At 50.2% G+C, this 20,617-nt stretch overlaps 1 protein-coding gene across 6 annotated transcripts in view; it reads right to left on the reverse strand.

Moving 5' to 3' along the window:
* SAMD4A (sterile alpha motif domain containing 4A) overlaps window positions 1-20,617 on the reverse strand; it is a 242,842-nt gene that overhangs the window by 15,817 nt on the left and 206,408 nt on the right. For all 6 annotated transcript variants that reach the window (XM_060142375.1, XM_060142360.1, XM_060142346.1 and 3 more), the window contains 5 exons: window positions 15,340-15,673; window positions 13,000-13,085; window positions 7,983-8,101; window positions 3,517-3,718; window positions 2,032-2,158 (listed from right to left, as the gene is read on the reverse strand). In XM_060142375.1, the coding sequence (XP_059998358.1) occupies window positions 2,032-2,158; window positions 3,517-3,718; window positions 7,983-8,101; window positions 13,000-13,085; window positions 15,340-15,673 (868 nt within the window). The remainder of the gene's footprint in view (window positions 1-2,031; window positions 2,159-3,516; window positions 3,719-7,982; window positions 8,102-12,999; window positions 13,086-15,339; window positions 15,674-20,617) is intronic.

Consider the following 20,617-nt stretch of genomic DNA (forward strand, 5'->3'; position numbering starts at 1 on the left):
GGAGGGGAGGGCAGGGGGAGTCATTTTCTCTTACAAGCTGTTTGGTAGTATTTGATTCTTTAACTATGGGAACAAGAGGCTTCACGGGAAGAGGGTGGAGACAATGTTAGGGTCATAGCTGACCTGAGCATAAGCCAACTGTTCAGCGTTGCTGTATAAGAGCAGAGGGGAAACATAGTGCAGGTGGAGGATTCAGATCAACAGACCCAAATGGTTCTTCTCCCAGGGATGGCCCAGCTCTTCCTGGTGGGCCTGGTCTGCCCAATTAAGATGGGGGACAAAGAGGGTGACTGAGGACTTGGAAGAGAGCTGCAGGGAGGAAAAAAGAGGTAGGAAAGAATGGAGAAGTCTACAAGTATGTTAGGATTGGAAGAGAGCGGTCAGCTACGCGAGGGCTCCCGTGAGGTTGCACGGTGGCTGGGCTGCAGTCCTGGGGCTGAGGTCAGGGTGAACTATTCATTTAAGGTGAAAGGTCTCGTGCCCAGGATGTCTTCAAATCTTGTCCAGATTCTCTTTTTACTGGGAATGGATTATACATAATTCTACATGAAAACAGAGGCTGGGACTAAATGACCCAGGGAGAAGGCCTTCACAACCCCCAAAATTTTATTAAGTATTTCTTCCTGGGAAGAAAAAGAGCAAGTATCAAAATGAAGAAAAGGAGCTTTAAAACAAAAGTGCCTCTCCCGTTGCGGAGCACAGGCTCCGGACGCGCAGGCTCAGCGGCCATGGCTCACGGGCCCAGCCGCTCCGCGGCATGTGGGATCTTCCCAGACCGGGGCACGAACCCGTGTCCCCTGCATCGGCAGGCGGACTCTCAACCACTGCGCCACCAGGGACGCCCATCAAGAAGCCATTTTCAACCAGCATCTGGACTCTGTGGACGTCCCGTCCTTTCCTGACATACCTTATGCCCTGGTGGCTCCCTGCTATCGGCACCCGCCCTTCTCCTCGGTGGCCTCTCCTCCTCCAGCCTGCCTTCCCTTCACTCCTCCATGCTTAGCCCTGTCTGACGCCCCTGCTCAAAATCTTTTATCGATTCCTCACTGAGAGCAGCTGGAGTCTGAGCTCCTCGGCCTTGGATTCAGCGTCCCACCTTTGGCTGCAGTCTTTCCAGCTCCCTTGGTCTACCTGCCGCTACTTCAGCCTGACCCCTCTGCCGAGCCGCCGTGGGACTCGATACCCTTGCAGTCTTGCTCTCTTAGCTCCTTCTGCTTGCAACTCCACCCTCCTCTTTCCACCTCTTCACCCTCTGCTCCCTGAAGCTCACCTATGACTCTAAGAAGCTTCTTTGCCCACCCAGGCCACAGTGACATTTCCCCTCAAACTCCTGTAAGACATGGTACAGAGCATGTCTACCCAGGGTGAGGACCTTCTTCCAGGTGCGACCCCTGTAGTAATTGCTTGCGGGGCTTTGCATTACTCATGGAGTCTAAGAGGTCACTGTCTGCACAGAAGAAGGTGCAGGCATCTGTTGGCTGTATGTAATTCTGGCTACTCCGTTTGAGGAGGCGTGGTCAAAGGTGAAATTGACATGAGGTGCACCAAACTGCTCTTTACCCAAGTAAAGGGAAGATGGCTGGATCAGCGGTCACGTGTGCAAGGAACTCCCAAACCAGGGGGAGGTCTCTCAGCATCCGCACTGTCAAGTTTTCTTTCTCTGTCTCACTATCTACACATTCCCCCATGTATATACCAACGACACACACACTACACGTGAAACCCCTCCCAACTCCGCCCTGAAAACCCCCCAGTAATATCCCTGGATTCATCAATCCAGAAATATAACTAGGATCAAAAATACCCCCAACAGATCACAACCAACTCGAGCTCCGTGTGCTGGCTCCCAGCCAACCAGCCGCTATTCATGCTGGCAAGACACGGTTTAAAAAAGGAAAGGCTTCTATAAGCTCAAAAGAATGCACGGTGACAGTTGAGGCTAAGCACTTTCTGCCTGGGTTCACTGGGGCATCTATTTTGGTGACCTGGCCTCCCCGAGAGGAGAGCGAAGGATGGAGGGCTGGGCCCTACCTGGCTGTTGGAACATCAGCATATTCTGCGGTGAAGTGTGCACAGGCAGCGAGCGGGTCCTTTGGACTGAGCTGTGGGTGCGGCTTGGCATGCTGTTGCTGCCCCCGGGGTTGGCGAACCAGAGGTTCTAGGGAGAAACACGAAAGCAGAACCCGTTAGTCCGGACACCTGGGGGGCCCCCCAGCCAGAATCCAGGAGCAAGTACCCTGGGAGGACTCTCTGCTAACTTCTGGGAAAGGGCTTATAGGCCAGCACAATCCATCTGCTTATTCAGAGAGAGGGGCTTTAGATTCCGTTCAGTCCCCCGCTTCCCCCCAACCCCACCCCCGGCGAAACGTCCTTAGCCTCAGGCTCCTCTCTAAGCCTCAACTTAATCTGGACACCAATCTCCCTTGCTAGCTCCAAAACTCTTTTTATCCCTTCTGTTGCCTTTGCTTTTCCTATCACTTTTCTAGGAAATGGGGGGAGTTCTATAAATGTCTGCAATGAAGAGCACAAACTATTTCAGGGCTCTCAGTTGATTTTCTCTCTGAGATTCTTACAATTTACTACAAAGCAAGGAGGAGAAAAAAGAACCTCTCAGCTGGCAAAGAGCTGACACAACTCAGCTTGTGTGTTTATTATTACGCGGGTGTCCTAGCAGTGATTTCCTCTTGGGCCCATCTGGGGGCTTCCCACAATGGTCAGAGAGTGGGGCTTTTTCCTACCCTGTGCTGTTTCCCTGGGGGGAGTGAATCCTGCCTGTCTTGCCAGGAACTGTTTCCTGTTTTGTAAATCAAGCTCTCATCCCTTAGTTTCTCATGACAACCCAGAACCTCAGACTCACTTGGTGTCCCTCTAACCCCAGCCCCGACCTGCAGAGTCCCCACAGAGCAGGGGCTACACAGGTGGGAGGCGCTGGGTGGGAGGGTGGGAGTACTGGGACGAGGACCCAGGGGACAGAGGTTGTGGCTCTATATCCCATGGCGAGAATCTCTGGGCAGCCTGGCCTTGACCGCCTGAGAATGTTTCAATTCTCCCTGTGACAGCCTTTCTCAGGCTCCTTCCTGTGGGTTCTCCACCACAGCTGGGACCATGACAAAGGAGCTATTTGCCTCAGATAAAAAGGCTAAGAAGCCCTCAGATGCTCTGGAAGCCAAATTTGGAAGGCAGTGGGATCTGCTGGGGCAGGTCAAGGATCAAGGCAAAGAAGAAATAGGTCTTGCATTTCTTCCTAAAGGCCCCCCGTGTGCAGGGCCCCCAAGGTTAAAGCGGTCGTGGGGCAGCCTAAACAAAATCCCCACAAAGCCAGTTGCTGCCGTGGCCTCGCTTTGTCTACCCGAGAAACAGTGCAAACAACCTCTGAGACACAGGGACAACTGTCCTCACTCTAGCCCCCCCCCCCCACCGGGCCTCTCCTCTCGCCTTGGGGTTGTCTGGGGGGCTGTCCGGAGCCTCAGGCCCTGAGCTGGGCCTGCCCACCCTCCTCCCCGGGGCCGAGCAGACCTGTCTTCCTTGTTTCATGATGGTGGGGTTGGCTGCGGTGTTGCGCTGGGTGGAGCTGACGAATCCGCTGGTGCCCAGGAGGCCAAGGCGGGCGGAAGGGACGTTCCGGGAGGGGATCTGGTACTGGCGTGGGTTCCGCCTGCCCATGCCACCGCCCACAGAGCCAGCCGTCGGGAGGGAGTTGGACTGCCCGAAGCCGCGGCTGTGAGAGCCAAGAGGGAAGAACAGAGGCCATCAGTCACCCTCAGCCCTTCCCAACCCCCGGGCTGCCAGCAGGATGCCTCCTTGGGGTCTGCTCACATTTTGACCGTTATGAGGTCTATGGGGGTCAGGGTTCTATGACTACATGACAGCTAACATCTGAGAGCTAACATCACGCGCACCGCCCTGGGACTTTGATGTTGATTCTTCAATCCTATGAAGTAGGCACTCTATCTCCATTTACAGCTGGAGAAGTAAAACAGAGAGCTTAATAATTTCTCAAAGGTCACACAGCCATTGGGGGGCAGTGCTGGATTATGAGCCCAGAAGGTTAACCCGTGTGCTCTACAGCCTTCTTCCACTGTGTCACGGGCCCTGAGCACTCACGTTCCTGTCAAGGGGCCACACGGTAAGAAAGCGGCAGAGCCAGGATCTGTGCCCCTTCCTTCAGACCACAGTCCGGTTCTGATGTCTGTCTGTACAGCAGACTTGGAAGGAGTGGCCTCTGAGCCCCACTAGGACGTAAGCTCCATGAGAAAAAAGATGGTGTCTGTCCTCATCAACCCTGCAGGTCCCTCCTGCCTGGATCAGCTCCTGGCGGTAAACGCAGGCTGAGTGAACGAATGAATGAGTCTCTGGCATTATAATCACCTCTCCAAATGGGAGAGCTGACCCCACGTCTGGGGCTCTGACTCCAGGTGAAGAGGAGGGATATGAGAATGAAGATGATGATGTTTGCAATCGCTCTGGACCTAGGACACCGACTGTTCCCCACTCCTCAGGCCCTCCCCAGAGAAAGACCCGGAGGTCACAGGCTTCGCCTGGGTCCACGCAGGGAGGCAGCCGCGGACCCGTGGCATCATGCTCGGACACCGTGCTCCCATTGGTCTGGTGACCTCAGTGCTGAAGAACTCATCCTCTCCAGCAGGCCTCAAGTTCTGGGAGGGTGCACGGCAGCCAGCAGGGTTTCAGGAACCAGCACATTCTTTCCAAGAAGAGTCAGCTTTAGTCATTCACTGATGTTTCAGTCAAAATGCTTTACCTCCGATGGCCACAAGATGGAATAGACTTGCTTTCCCAGCCACACAGGGGAGGTTTGTACCAAGCCTGTGCGGAGACTCCAGGAGGCAGAGCTGACGTAGTTTAACCAGATGATGGGGAGGGGAGGTGCTGCAAAACAGTTATTTCCTGAGGGAGAGAGGGGTGTGTGTGTGTGTGTGTGGGGGGGGGTGTGTGGAGCATCTAAGTCATTAGCACAGTTGATCTCAGAAAGTGTTTCTTCCTTAGAATTCCTAAATTTCCTGGGGGGGGGGGCGCGGCGGGAGCAGGGAAGAGAATGCCACGGTGAGCTGGTGGCAACTGATTTCTGGGCTGTGTTTTTCCACTTCTAGGCTTTTGTGACCCAAAAGAATGGTTCCCAATTCCAGTCAGAGGCTCATGTACACGTGGTGAGAAGGACACTCACGGGTTCTAGGTCTCTTGGTTTATCTCATTCTTTCTCCCATTCTCCCCCTTTCTTCCTTCTTTTACTAAGGTTCAAAATGTTTGGTTTGAAAGAAGAAATTCAGGCCCAGAGGAGCAGAAGTAATCTCAAGTGATGGAAGAGACCTCCTCTGGGGTATGGACAACATGTGACAGGTGGAGACAAGGATCAAGTGGCTGTTTTGAGGGGTGGGGGGTTGTTTTTGTTTTTTAAACTATGAAAACTAGTCCTTTGGTTTTTGGAGCCAGAATTTTGGCCACCTGGTATGATGATTTAGTATTCTCCTAAGATTTTTCCTTATTTAGTGCAGACAGCTTTTTTGCTCATCTTCCTTTTTGGTTGGATTTTTAAAAAGTTATTTCATATGCAAAACAGAGCAGTCAGCGAGTGATGCTAAAATGATTTGTGCTTCCAGGCAGGCAAGACTATATTCTTAAGCAATATAATGTAGCCAGAGGATTCTGTAATGGGACATTTAGTCACGGGAGAAACGTGGACTCCTAAAGTTAGCATTCACAGAGCTGGTAGAGCCCAGAACATTCTGGGGATAGGCTGGATGGAGGGGAGAATTTGGTTAGGCCGTCGAATGACGGTGGACCTCACCGTGGTGTCCTAAACTTGGGTATTACAAAGTCAGGCTTATTGAGGCTTGCCGCTGCTGGTAACCAGAGTGAAAGCTTAAGTCACTTCAGATCACTAGGCTTAATGAAATAATCATTCTTTCTCGGGAGAGAACAAAGTGACAAACGTCAGTTTCCATTTCTCATTCTCTTGCTCTGCCCATCTGTGTCTTTCTGTGCTTTCCTACATCTAACCAACTGAGTTCATTTCCTTGAAATGACTGATAAAATAACATTAATAAGAACCAATTAATTTGGGATTTGTGATAATTCAAGGAGGGGCTGGGCTGCAGTTACCTTTGTATTATGGGAGAAACAGGTCTTCAAAGCAAATTAATAGCATAAAAAGATCCCAGAGGTAATATTTATGAGAATGAATTATTTTCTGGAGCTTCAGCAACTTCCAGTTGAACATCCATAATTGATGACTGCATTCATCCTGATCTAATCAATAAAAGGAGGACCAATCTGGCAAACCTTGGGTTAGCCCAATTCAAGCGTCAGTTAATAACACTGTAGAGGAGTCAAGGTTAAGGGGAACAGTGATGTGGACCAAGGACAGAGCAGGGCAGACGGAAGCAGCGGATGGCACTTCGGGGAGGAAGACAAAAGAGCTTGAAAGCTCTGTTTTCATCTTCAACTTCTGAATTCCTTCTTCCTCTTGGAACTTGTCTCCCAAGGGCCTGGTGTTACAAGAGGGGTCCGGATCTTCCTCCCCTTTCTTGGGGGTCGAGAAGAGGGAGAGCCTGGGAAGGGGGCAGCCCCAGGGAAGAAGGCTAAGGAGCAGGCCTCGCCTTTCATCTGGGCCCCCAGGAATCCTCAGGGTGCACAGGTGGTCCGCCCAACCCTCCAGGGAGGCTTGGGGCCAAGGAGCTGGCAATAGAGTATTGTTTTGTCTGACTCTCTTTTCTGCACATCATCCGGGGACCAGGAGAGCTGCCCGGCAACCGCAGTGGTTAAGAGCACTGACTCTGGAGCTGACGCTGGCCTGCCTGGTCCAAATCCCGGATGCCACTGCCTCCCAACTCTTCTGTAAATTGGGGTTGATAATAGCACCTCTACCTCATATGGCTGTTGCAAGGATTAAATGTATTAATATTCTTAAGTGCTTGGATACCCACTTGGCACAAAGTACATGCTAAATGTTTGTTTAATAAATAACTGTGTTATATATGCTGGAATATGATAACACTTCAATTTTTACATTAATCTTCAATGAAGACTTTTCACAAGTTCCAACTGGCCTTATCTCCCTGAAGTAATTTATAAAACAGTGATGTTTCAAGGCACACTTATGCAAATAAATGCCCAACCTTTTAACACAGACAGAGCTTCTACATATGCACTGAGAAATGAGTTCAGAACTTGCTAGGTGCAAGCAAAAAAAATGAGTATTTATCTGCTCATGTTGAAAAAAGTAAAACAGAATGTTGATTTTTCAGCATATCTGCATCATCGTCATTCCCTTGTCTCCCCAAAACTCCCTGTCATTGTTCAAGCCTTCCCTCTACCCCTCCCCGTGATTCCTCCCCCAGATTGTCACTGTAATTCACCTTTAATATGCAATTAGATTCCTCAACTTAAAACCAGATTAAGGTAATGGGTTCTAAAGTACAACGAGGCTTATTTTTAACGACATCCAAGAAGCTGAAGTACTATGAAAAATCAAGAATGGCACTGCTCCACTCTTAGATTGCAGCTCAGACCAAAATAGACTAGCACTGGGCTCTTCACCCTGCCACCAACTATAATTAGCTTGTCTGCAGCCAGAAGGGAGAAAAAATTACACTACCACTTAAGGTGTGGAGAGAACCACCCGTTTTTGTCCTTTCAGAGCCCCCTGTTGTGGATAAAGCACCAAGTGTTTTGTGGGCGTTCGTTAGATCGTACCCACTCCCCACTCAATGCCCATCCAGACCTATACCGTCATTTTGACCATGTCAACTGAGTTGCCCAAGATCACATTCAGCTCTTCCTCTGGGAATTCTTTCCCTCTACAGCTTTTTCCCAACCCCACCTGTTTAAGGAATGTGATCTGGACTTGTCATAGGGCGCCCTGATAAACGAGGAATGATGCCCTGTGTAGTCCTGCCCCTGGAACCTAAGCAGACAGTGGGGTACTGGAACCACCATGCAGTACAAAGACTGAAATCCCAACATACTTTCTTTGCTGTCGATATCCTGATATGTCTAGAAGGGTTTTCCGAGGGAAAGACCGAAAGAGCTTCTGCACCTGCTGTTTCCATGACAACAATCGTTTTTTCTGTGTCTCTGTAAATGCCTGCAAAACAAACAGGACTTTTTAATGGGTGACGCAGCCTGGCATTAGAGGGAGAAACACGCGATTAATCGGGGAAACATCGGAGTCCTGCAGCTGCCTTTTCTTCACCTTGTTTCCAACCTGCTCCAAACAGCAGTCAGTTTTATTTGGGAGCTGCCTGTACTGAAAATTCAAGTTATTTGACATTGGAGGTGCCTGGTAAGGTACATGCATTAAGCTTTTGACAACCCTCGATTTTGGTTGCATCTCTGGCAGATCCATACCCTCTTTCCACTTTCCCCTGACTCCACTCTGGACTCTGTTTATTAACCAAGAATGAATTGCAAAATTGATTGTTGACTACTTGGGCTTTTACAGGCATTTTCATAATCCATGGAAATGCTAAACCACTCCAAAAAATCAATCTGCTTGACGGTGTGTGTTCACCCTGGAGTGGTCTGTGGGGCTTCGGAAAAGGGAATGTACTCTCGGCGTGTCTGGCCTCTGCTGAGAAATCTCCAGTTAAGGGGCCCCATGCTCTACACAACCCCAGTGCACCATTCCTCACCTAAATTTTGTCTAAGGTTTAGGAAAATGGGTAGATCTGATGCCTTCTCAAGTCTTTTCTAGTAAAACTGGTGTTTGGGGATGCTTTGCCTACTGCCCCATACATAACACACTCTCACCTATATCATGTGTCTTTGTGTGTACAGCCTATGTACTCAAGCGAAGCCCAGGGAAGGACTTCACAGGGGCTATGAGACCCCGAGGCAGGGACTCTCAAACTCATGATATATTAGGATCCCCCAGGAGACTGTTAAAATGCAGATTTCTGAACCCCTTCTCCCCACCAGAGCCTGATTTCATAGATATGGAGAGAAGTCTAGGGGTTTGTGTTTGCAGCAAGTGCCCTGGGAATTCTGCTGCAGATAAGCCATGGCCGTGCAGTGTTCTAGATGGTGAGGACTACACATGCAATATAGGAAACCCCTGTCAAGTGCCTAGAACTGTGGTCCACGCACTGTCATAAAGCCACTGGATCTGACTGACTAGCAGTAACAGTGATGGAGATACCATACCCAAGTAGTTTTGTCAATAAAGCATGAAATACTTTAAGTAGAAATAAATGAATACTTAGAGTAACAGACTATATGTCTGTTTCCCATAAAGGAAACAGATTCCTTAAACAGACAGAAAAAAATGACAGTTTTGTTTTCTTCCAATGACACTTCATCTTTAAGGACCTGAACACAGGAGAGCTATGTGAACAAAAGCAAGAAGACGTTAGTCATATTGTGGAAAAGGTACTGACGACTTGCAAACCCCTTCCTCCTGGCTGACCTTAGCCAGATGCCACTGAGCACAGTCATCAAGGTGGACTTCCCCAGCAGGCACTCAGTGCCCCGTTAGAGATAAATGTGCTGACACGCCTTAAGGTGCATGGTGGATGGTCTCACGGCTAAAAGGTGAGGATGTGGTTCTCCTCTGTGGTCCCTCTCATTTGCTGGTGATGTTCAGCGAGTGTCCAGCTATACAGGAATAGCTTCAAAAACTGCAAAAGGCAAGCATTTCTGCTAGACTAATAAAGGGATGGGTAGATTCTGCTTCTGACCAGCTTATTCAGCCAAATGTTGAGCGAGGACACAAGATGCAGGTGCGCTGGTCAAGACGACTTGGGGAGGAGAGGAGAGTCCAGCCCAGTGGGTCAGTGGAAGCCTCTGGATGCAAATGGGCATGGCTTGAATCCCTGCACATCTTTATGCAAGTTCCTCTACCTGAGACTCTGCTCCTTCTAAAAACTCAGGTTAATAATACCTCATCAAAGGGAACTTGTAAGGATTAAATGAAATTCACACACAAAGGGCACTTAGGATACTCAGAACATGCCTGGCTCTTCGCCATGGGTCACTGTGTGCTGCCCACAGACACTGACTAGGTTTTTCGGTTGCACGGACCAGCCCTTTGGTGGCAGCATATGAACGTCCATCACATTCATAAGCTTTGGTCTTCAACCCTGGCCTTAAACTCCAACCAATGACTTCGAGGTCTCAGAACTACAACACTGAGCTGGTCTGGAGCCCACCTGAGTTTCCAAGTGACAAAGGAGTAAATGGCTCACTTTACAGATGTGCATTCAAAGCGCTTCCAGGGACACTGGTTCATATGTGACATCTCCCCTGGCGGCAAGGAGCACCCAAGAAGATGGAAATGTTTATGCCCCCTCAGAGAGGTCAGCTCATCCACTCAGCAGCGGGGCAACAGGCTCACGTAGTTGGGGCTGCAGATGGGAACGGGCCCCTCAGGAGTGCTGAGCGTGTGGCTGTTCTCAGTCCTGGGAGCTGCGGCTGGGAGGCTTGGAGAGGAGCTAGACCATGGCTGGTAATGAGTGATTTCTGAGAGCTGCTTCCCGTGTGTGCCTGCAAATAGCCCTCGGTTGTGGGAGCTCTGCTCTCAGCTGGGATGCCAGCGCCTCATCTCAGCCGGCTCCAGGCAGCTCTGGGTTGCGCTGGCAGCAGCCTCCTCGGGGGCTGGAGGGGAAGGAAGACTCCAGACTCCAGAATGCCCAGACACAGCCGGTCAGCCACTTCTGAGTTCTCTGTCCCTGTCAGGCCCAGACCCATATGTCTGTCTGGATGAAGATGTGTCCTACAGCTCTTGTGGCTGGATTACAAGGGTCATAAAGGGGGCAAGAGCTCTTCTTCCCAGAACCTTCTCAAGACGGCAAGGAGGCGAGAAGCCTGGGCTTATAATCCAGGAGATGAAGTGACTGGTCTCAGAAATAAGATTCAGAACTTTCCTGTCCTTTTACTCCTCTAGGGATTTGGCTCCTTTGTCCCTGGGGAGGAAGGAAGGTGTCTCGGCAGTCAACACCCTCCCATCCACTGGCTAGAGAACAGCAAGATCGGGCTGTGAAAGGGAGCCCTGTGTCTCGGAGCCCCGGCGAGTCTCCAGCCCGGTTGGAGACTGTGCCTCGACAGGGCCTCGCGGGGAGGGTGGGTTCTGCACACACAGAATAACCCGAGGCTGTGGAAAATTATTCAAACGTGTTCCCTCTACTCAAACTCAAATCATAAAAAGCCTCAAACACCATTTTCCCTCCCGAAGCAGAGAGCTGGCCCCTCCATCCTGACATGGATGCAGGCAAGCGGGCAGGGCACAAGCTCCTTTCTGCCCGTGACTCCCGTCCGTGACGTGCCCCCCTCCCCTGCAGTCAGGGGAGATGAGCCCACACGGGGCCACCTTGGCACCTGTCACTTGGAGCTCCAGGGAGGAAAAGGGGAAAGACACAGAAAGGAGAGCCAGGACGCCCAGGGAGGGCACGCACGACGGCAGGAAAGGGAGAAGCGCCAGGCCACAGCGTCGGGGCTGGCGTGGACCAATTAGGAAGCTAGCGCACCATCCAACGGAGGCAGCTGGAGGACTCGTTACTTTGTCTCCTGGGCTCAGCAGACTGGAGGCGAGGTGGGAGGGAACTTGTCCTGCAGTATCTTCAAGGCTCAGTGCTGAGTGTGGGCGTGGGAGAGGAAGCAGGGTTCCGGTGTGCTTTTTCAGAAATGTTAATGCTCCCCTGATCAGACCCCGCTGACGCCTACTCCAAGCATCCTCGGCCCCTCCGAGCGCTGCTCCCTCTGCCTGACTGCTCTCTTCCGCTTCCTCATGGACCAAGACTTTCCCACTAAGATTCTGCTCGCCCTTCAGGTCTGGCTTGGACGGAGTGCCTCTGGGCTCTGGGTAGGTACCCGCCTCCTGGGCTCCAGTTCCTCGGAGGTGGCCTTATTGTCATATGTGTGGTGACCTGTTTTCCTTTTGTCTCACCCACTCCCCTCCCACGGGAAGCTCCCTAGCCAGGGGCAGGATCTAGGTACTTAATAAATATCTACAGAATGAATGAGCTCTAAAATCCATCCCCTGTTCTTGCCTTCTCTCCTTCCTATTGATTTTTTGCTGGCCCAAATGAGAGCAGTGTCAGGATTGGACATTGAAAAGGGTGAGTGGGAGTTTGGGTGGAGGCTACCTAGAGATTGTCACACTGAGTGAAGTAAGTCAGAGAGAGAAAGACAAATATCGTATGTTATCGCTTATATGTGGAATCTAAAAAAATGGTACAGATGAACTTATTTACAAAACAGAAACAGAGTCACAGATGTAAAAAAAAAAAAAAAACTTACGGTTACCAAGGGAGAAAGCGGGGTGGGGGGAGGGATAAATTGGGAGATATTGGGACAGACATAGACACACTACTTTATATAAAATAGATGACTAATAAAGACCTGCTGCATAGCACAGGAAACTCTACGCAATACTCTGTAATGACCTCTATGGGAAAAGAATCTAAAAAAGAGTGGATATATGTATACGTATAGCTGATTCACTTTGCTGTATAGCAGAAACTAATGCAACATTGTAAATCAGCTCTACTCCAATAAAAATTAAAAAAAATAAAACCAATTCTTATACGAATCACAAGTCAAAATACAGCAGAATAACCACCAAACCACATACAACATACACACAGACACACGTTATTTCTTCTGTACGCTCTCCTTTTCTCCCCGCTCTCCTCCAATTTTCCTGAGCTCAAAGGGAAAATGTTTCCACACCCCCGGGGCTAGGTGGCAGGACTGTGGTCAGCCTCCCCAGGCTCGGTCCCTCGGGCAGGCTTCCGGAGCCGGACGTTTCTCTCAGGCATTTGCCCCCAAGTCAGAGCTCAGTCCAGGTGAATCTCTGGACCCCAGAGTAATACGCAAGCTGCGTTTAGGTTTGAAGCCACCACAGCCACGTTCTGCCCGAGCTATTACTAATGACCCCCCGACTCAAACACAAGGTGTTGGAGACCCAGATGATCACACCACAGAAACTCTGAGAACCACTTTTAAGCAATGAGAAAAAGCAGTTTCGTGAAACCTGTCACTACTCACCTCATGGATTAGACACTTGTCTATGAGCTGTAAATAGGAACTTATATTCTCCTCATCGGGTCTGGAGACCAAGAGCTGTGTGCACACTGGGAATTAAAAAAATAAAAAAGGGAAGGTGAATCAGAGAAATGTACACCCATCCTAACCTCTGAGATCTGCCTCTGATTTCCTTTCAGGACCAATATTTTGAGAGGTATGTGTGACTGTGGCTTTATGTCACGTTCACAAAAAAGGCCAGGAGGCTCCTCATTCCACTGAAGTCAAAGGCTTGGTTACCACAGGAGCCCTTGCCTCCAGAAGCCCCTTTGGTTAATTCCACGCATACCATTCTATATTAAGCCTTCTGCAACCCTGCCCACTCTGGGAGAGGAAGAATGCAGCAGCGTCCGGAGCCCTGTCTTTGAAAGAGGTTCCTTTTGAGAGGGAGTTCAAAGGCATTAAGACCATCAGCCCTTATCAGAGAGCAAGAGCCGTAATTTTGTGAATGAGCCGCACATCTCATCTGGAGGAGTGAGGCTAGCACACCTCTTAGGATGTGAGGTGTGTGGGCACGCACACGAGCAGGGAGCCTGCCACTCAGTCACAGGAGGGTGATTTTCTCAAAGCGGTACCCACATTTATACATGCACAGGCTCACATTCACCTACACACTCCAGGAAGTTCTCGTAGAGACAGAGCAGAGCTAGTCTGCAGGTGGAGGACACAACCCCCCTGGACAGGTCATGGCCACGTTAGTGTAGCCCATTCTATTCTCATCCTAGAGGTCCTGATGCTCTGATTTTGATGGGAATGTTTAGAAGGCCAGGTGGAGATGGTTTGACAAAGACGTCAGTGAGAAGTAAAAATGCCTCGCCATGAAGCTTGAAACCGGGCATCAGGATTCCTTTCTCTCCCTAATCCTGCATAACCAATCTGTCACAGAATCCCATTTATACCATCTCACGTAGATTTTCAGTATAGCATTGTTGGTAATAACAAAACGTGGAAGCCATCTCAATGCCCATTCATTGTGGCCCTGTTAAATTATGGTTTATGCATACAGGGGAATAGTACGCAGCCTTTAAAAAAGAATGAGGTGGTGCTTTTGTATTGCTAGAAATACTGAAAGCATATCATGTGAAAAAAACAAGCTGCAGAGAAACATGTAAGCAAGACCCGTGTGTGTGTAAAAAGGATGATCATGAGCTTGTATGTGATTATAATGTTTCTGAAGGGATATTCCGCACCGTTTAGAGTGGTTACCTCTGAGGACGAAGATGGCAGGGCCTGGGGTGGAGGTGGGCGTATTTTTCACCTTTCACTATTTTGTTTAGCTTTGATTTTTTATGTAGAGCATGAATTAATTTTATAATTTATTTGAAAGTAGTTAAATTTTAAAAAGACACCATGTCAGAGGACTGCGAGTCCCCTGAGGGCAGAGCCCACATGGGTCTTGTCACAGGGAAGGGGGGTGATGTACCACACTCTCAGATAACCACGCCCACCCGTACCTCCACCCATGGGGCCATCTGCTCTAATCCACACAGCAAAGAGCCCACTTGGGGGTGGGGGAGAGTGAGAAGGTGGCGGGACCTACCCGGACCAGGAAGCTACCAGCATTTCAGCTCCAAGGGATGCTACAAACCATCTCCTCTGAGCCAGATTTCTACAGATTTCAGTCTTTTTAAGGACATGTACCATAGGGAGTGTCTCAGTGCGCCTGTAAGATTCAGCTGTCCTTTTCGTTAGAACCCAGTTTTAAATGGTCTGAAATATTGCACAATGGAAGAGAAAAAACTTGTTTCCCCTTCCCAAAGGAAAAGTACTGGTATTCACTACATTTTTTAAATAATCGAGATTTTTTGAGAAATACCCCATCAAGCACAAATTATTCTAGTGTCAGACAGGGTCAAGGATATGTGCATAAGGGCCGGGCACAGGGCAGTCAGAGGCAGAAGGGGCGCTCTTACCCAAAGGACCACGTGGGAATTCTATGCTGCCTTACAGACACACACAGTGTGGCTGTGGTACCTTCTGTGGCCTGTGGGAAGGCTGCCTTCAGCCTGAGCGTCCAAAGGCCCAATGAGCGCTCCGCCAGCAGGGCCCAGGAGGCCCTGGTCTGAGGAAGTGGGAGAGAAGGGAGCCAGGGTGAAGGAAGACGCCTTTGGGGATCAGAGAGCTTGAAATTCAGATCCAAATACCTTAACCTCTCCGGGCCGCACTTTTCCTCATCTGTAAAATGGGCTAATGACATGTACTCTGGTAGTTTGCCTAGCACCCTGGGGAAGGTTCTCGGGAACTGGGAGCTCTGGTCAGTGGTGTCGAGAAGAGGAAAGGGGAGGCGGGAGAATCGGGTCCTACCTTTCCCCATGACACGTGTGAACTGCCCAGGGAGATCCCCCTCTGGCAGGGGGGTGACAGCCAGCTCCCCGTCACAGCTGCTCAGCTGGTGCGGTTGGAGCCCGCCACTGGCCCCAGCCGAGGCAGTGGCCGTGGCTCCCACGGCCGCGGCGCTCTCTTTGCAGTCGGGGCTCTGGCTCTCCGGGCCCATCAGCGAAGGAGGGTGTGAGGCCTGGGACTCCCGGCGGCGAGCCTCGGGGGTGGCGCCTGGGGAGCTGTAGGCCTTGATGGGAGTCAGGATCATTTGGTGCAGCTCCTGGAGGGGGATGCGCAGGTTGCCCCCCTCGATGATGTCCTGGATGGTCGGAGGGAGAAGACCTCCATGAGGGTCAGGAACTGGGTGACCCTCCTCCATGCCACCCCACCTCTTCCCCAAGCTGTTCCCACGCAGGGCTCAGGGCTGCTGACCCCTTCATTAGAATGTTCTTTGGAAGAGCAACCATTGAAAACTGAATCATTCTATTGTTAGCCCAGGCAGAAAACTTGGAAAATACATACAGGTATGGCAAGGAAAATATGATTACTTTAAAATCCCACTCTCTAGTGATGATCACTAAAATGATTTCGGTACATTTCCTTCCCTGGCTTCCTCAATGCCCTTCTTTAAAATGCATTTATTTAGTTTACATTCACACACTTTAGAAGCTGTATAACAAAGTTATACAGGGTCACGTGGTGGCTTCCTGACCTGCGTGTGATTTGCTGTAGATGAAGGAACATGCTCATTCACACCTTCATTCAGCGCATGATACAAGCAACACAGGCGGTGGTTAAAAGCACAGACTCTAGGACAGACGCCTGGGTTTGAATTCTGACACTGCTGTGTGACCTTGGGTAAATGACTTAACCTCTTTGTGCCTCAGTTTCTCTGTGGATACAATGAAGGTAACAGTAGGACCTGCCTCATCAGGTGGTTGTGATGATGTTAATATTTGTAAAGCTGCAGGTTTCGGTGTTATGTGCTTCTTTGTTAAATCTATAAGTATGTTTTGGGTGTTCTGACCTGCTGTGCACGGGGCTAGGCATGGGGATATGGCGAGAAAGCCAGTAGGATTCCCTCAGGGAGTTTACATCCTGCCATGAGATGAACATTCGTCATGCTAGAGACTAAGGCACAGGGCAGGGCTGCTGGGAGGGGAGGCTCCGCGACGGGGTGATTGGAGCAGGAACCCAGTTGAGCCTGAGCTGCAGGTTCCCGGGAGTGCTCCAGGCAGAGGGCACAGGCACTGAGGTGGGAGCCTGGAGTGTGTGAGGAACAGCAAGGAGGGCTGGGGTAGAACAGGGTGGGGGAGGGGAGGGGGTGGAAAATGAGGTCCCAGGAGCCATGGGGGCCTGAGTGTAGGAGTCAGCAGTCTGGGGCAGGGATGCAAGAATTTCTTCTACATGAGATGAGAACCGTATATACTATACAGGCAGACCTTGGACATATTCCGGGTTTGGTTCCCAACCACCTTAATAAACCAGTTATCTCAATAAAGCAAGTCACACAAATGTTTTTTGTTTTCTGGTGTATATAAAAGTTATGTTTACACTACACTATAGTCTATTAAATATTCGATAGCATTATGTCTAAAAAAGACAATGTGCATACCTTAATTAAAAAATGCTTATTGGGGCTTCCCTGGTGGCACAGTGGTTAGGAGTCTGCCTGCTAATGCAGGGGACACGGGTTCGAGCCCTGGTCCGGGAAGATTCCACATGCCGTGCAGCAACTAAGCCCGTGCGCCACAACTACTGAGCCTGCGCTCTAGAGCCCATGAGCCACAACTACTGAGCCCGCGTGCCTAGAGCCCGTGCTCTGCAGCAAGAAAAGCCACCGCAATAAGAAGCCCGTGCACCACAACGAACAGTAGCCCCCGCTCACCGCAACTAGAGAAAGCCCGCGTGCAGCAACGAAGACCCAACGCAGCCAAAAAATAAAGAAATAAAACAGAAGTCTTTAAAAAAAAAAAAAAAGACTTCATTGCTAAATAATGCTAGTCATGACTGGAGCCTTTAATGAGTCATAATTTTTTTGCAATAGTAACATCAAAGATCACAGATCACCATCACAAATATAATAATAATGAAAAAGTTTGAAATATTGTGAGAATTACCAAAATGTGACATAGAGACATGAGGTAATAAGCAAATGCTGTTGGAAAAATGTCTCCAAAAGCCTTGTTCAACTCAGAGCTGCCACAAACCTTCAATTTGTTAAAAAGAAAAAAGAAAAAGGCAGTATGTGCGAAGTGCGATAAAGTGAGGTATGCCTGCAATGTATATAATCGTCTGTAATACATACATGACTTTATATAATAAAATTAGATCCTCCTATACATAGAGTTTTATATCCTGGGCATTATTTATTAGAAAAAGGAGTGAAAGTTGATTCTGGTAGACATCTATCTGTTTGCCCGATGCTTGCAGAGGCACAGAAGAGGCTCAGATGCTTGGGGCTGGAGGTCAGGGGTTGGGGGGTCTTCCGTGGTGTGGTGGGTGGACCTGCCCTGCCACAGTGCTGCCCAATGCTTAGGCAGGAGACCTCTGCCCGGGACCGGGGAAGGACCGTGACTACCAGGGCCCTGATTACTAATGAAGTGTTTAATCTTCTGAGAGCCCAGAATAGCAAGGACATAATTTTAAAAGCCTGAAGTATGAGTACCAACCCGTTCCTGGGATCCTCTCTTACCAAGAAAAATTGCTTGATGATGTCAAGGAACACAAGCTCATGGAACGTGATCATTTCTACACCCGGACCGCCCATCAATCAGTTAGAAAGAGGAAATCTGAGGACGTAGCCTTGGACAGGCATGTTTCAGTTCTGGGCAGCAAAACACCGACAGCCCGCCCCGTCGCTGGCGGGAACCTGCTTTGTTCGCGGGTTGGAAGCAGAGCCTGAACGGTGCCTCAGCCTAGTTGGCACGCAGGGATTCGGAGGGAAGTGAAATGTTAAGTAGCCACCAGAACTGTCTCAAACCTGGCCAGGGCCACTGTCCCGCCTATTTCAGGGGAGAGAATCCCATTTTCCTTTTAAAGAGGCAGGCTTCAGAGAGTCTACCCTCTTCCTTCTAAACCTGGCGGAGAGGGCCGTGTGTGGTGAGACCAGCCTGCGGCCTGTGTCTGCCAGCCTGATGCGTGAGGCAGGACGCTCCTGGTCATTCCCAGTTTTCCCACTGCCCAGGCTGGACCAGCCCTTTCCCAGAGTCTGATGCTGTCACGTGACTGGTTCCTTGACTTTGGACCTGGTGATCTATCAGGGCGTGACACAGGGAGGCAAGCTAGCTGACCTATGCCAGAAGAGCCCCTGCCGCCTTTTCTGACCAAACTGTGCGCCAAGTGGGCAACCCCTGCCTCGAGGTCCTCCAGTTTCTGCCAACCGCCCAGCCAGCACCTGGGTGTGGAAGGTCAGCCCTGACTGAGGAGGGGAAGGGAGAGGAGAGAGAAGGGATGAGGCTTCCCCATGAAAGGGGGCTGGGCAGGCGGAGCTGGCAGGCCCCTCTGGGTGACCACATGTAGCCCTGCTGTGCCATCCCGCGTGGCGGCTACCACTGAGGGGAGCCAATGCACACTTGTGAGACTCTGTCGACTGCCACTGAAACCTTGTCTGCTCTCGTCACGTGGCATGAAGGCTTCTGTAGTTACTCAGTGATGGGGAAGGAGATCTGGGTTATGCTAAGAGCCGAACTCCTTCAAACAGGGAGCATATACTTGTCCCAAGTTCAGATCTTATTCTATTGGGGACAACTACACCAACAAGGAAAGCATAAACATAATGAATAACGTTGGACACTTTCTGAAAATATCACAATCAGGAATCATGCTTTGTTTGACTTCTGTTTTGACTTCAAAGCCACTGTCTCAAAGACAACACCTGGCTTGTGACCAGCTGGCAATACTCCTGCTTATGCCAGCCTCCGTGGGGTGGCACTATGACCATCTGGTTACATTCCTGACTCTTCAGAGTGAAGTCCGGAACTTAGCACTGAGGGCCCAAGTTGAGAAGGAAGCTAGCTCAATCCTGTACCCTCGAGGGGCTGTGGGAATGAATTCTCCATGTTGACAAAAACAGGGAAACAGCCCAAGTCTCTATTGATCCTTCATGCCATAAATATAATCCTGTGTTATGAACACAAAAAGAAGCAAAGCTGCCCGTTAACTCCCATGCAGAGCCAAGGAGCTCACGTGAGAGCAGAAGTGGGAAGGCTGGTCCTTCCTGCACAGCAGTCCACTCAGGCAGGCACAGCTCAGGGCCGACAAGTGGGAAGGAGGCTACAATCTGAGTATCTCAGCCTTCCTGGCCTGGCTTTCTTAGGTCTTGGAGGAAGACTGGTTCAGAGCCTCTCTAGGGGCATGTAACAGCCACAAGGGGCACATCATCTGGAAGCGAGAGCTTTGGCTGCCAGTGGCGGCCCCGGCACTTACGTAACTTCCCATGGCTCTATCCTTCTCTCTGTGTGAGAAGAACTGGACTCCTCACCCAACAGACAGCACTCCTGCATCTACTTAACTGTAGTCTCCCTACAGGCCGGGCACTGTCAGACACTGGGGGTGTAAAAACAAATATGAGAGAATCTTTGCCCTAAGATGCTTACGGTTACCGGGACCCATGCAGCGTGAGGATACTGCCAGGACAGGGAGCAGTGGCAACACAGAAGTGTATGTGTGTGAGTGTGTGATTGTGAGTGTGTGTGTGTGTGTGTGTGTGTGCGAGTGTATGTGTGTGTGTCTCCTTTCTCCAGGCCAGGTTCCCAGGCTCAGAGAATGGTTCAGCTTCATCATTTGGGAGTCAGTTGAAAAAAGACAGTAAATAAAAGCACATGGAAACATTTTCATTATTAAAGATAAATGCTGGAAAATCTGCCCTAGTGACCATTCTAATCTTCCCTTTTCCTTTTCTACCAAATACCTTGAGAAGTCTACACTGCCTGACCCCACAGCTTCGATATCCTTTCACGCTCGCCGGTTCTTGGGTTTCTGCTTCCCCTCCCATCTCTCTGAAACCCTACTCATCATGGCTACCAGTGAGCTGCTGGTGGCCACTTCCAGGGCGCAGTGACAGTCCTCATGGGATGTGACTCCTCCATGGTCCCTCCTTCGCTCTCTGACCCTCAGGGGTCTGTCGCTGTTTGGTCCCTCCATGTCCTCTGCTGTCCCCCACCCAGGGTCTCTTCTCGGCTCTCGTCACTCGCCACACACTTCTGGGGGTACCAACCACCACTCACACACAAACGACCCACAGCTGAGCCTTTCAGAGCCT

The sequence above is a fragment of the Lagenorhynchus albirostris genome, chromosome 1 (assembly GCF_949774975.1).
Source record: "Lagenorhynchus albirostris chromosome 1, mLagAlb1.1, whole genome shotgun sequence".
NCBI classification, from domain to species: Eukaryota; Metazoa; Chordata; class Mammalia; order Artiodactyla; family Delphinidae; genus Lagenorhynchus; species Lagenorhynchus albirostris.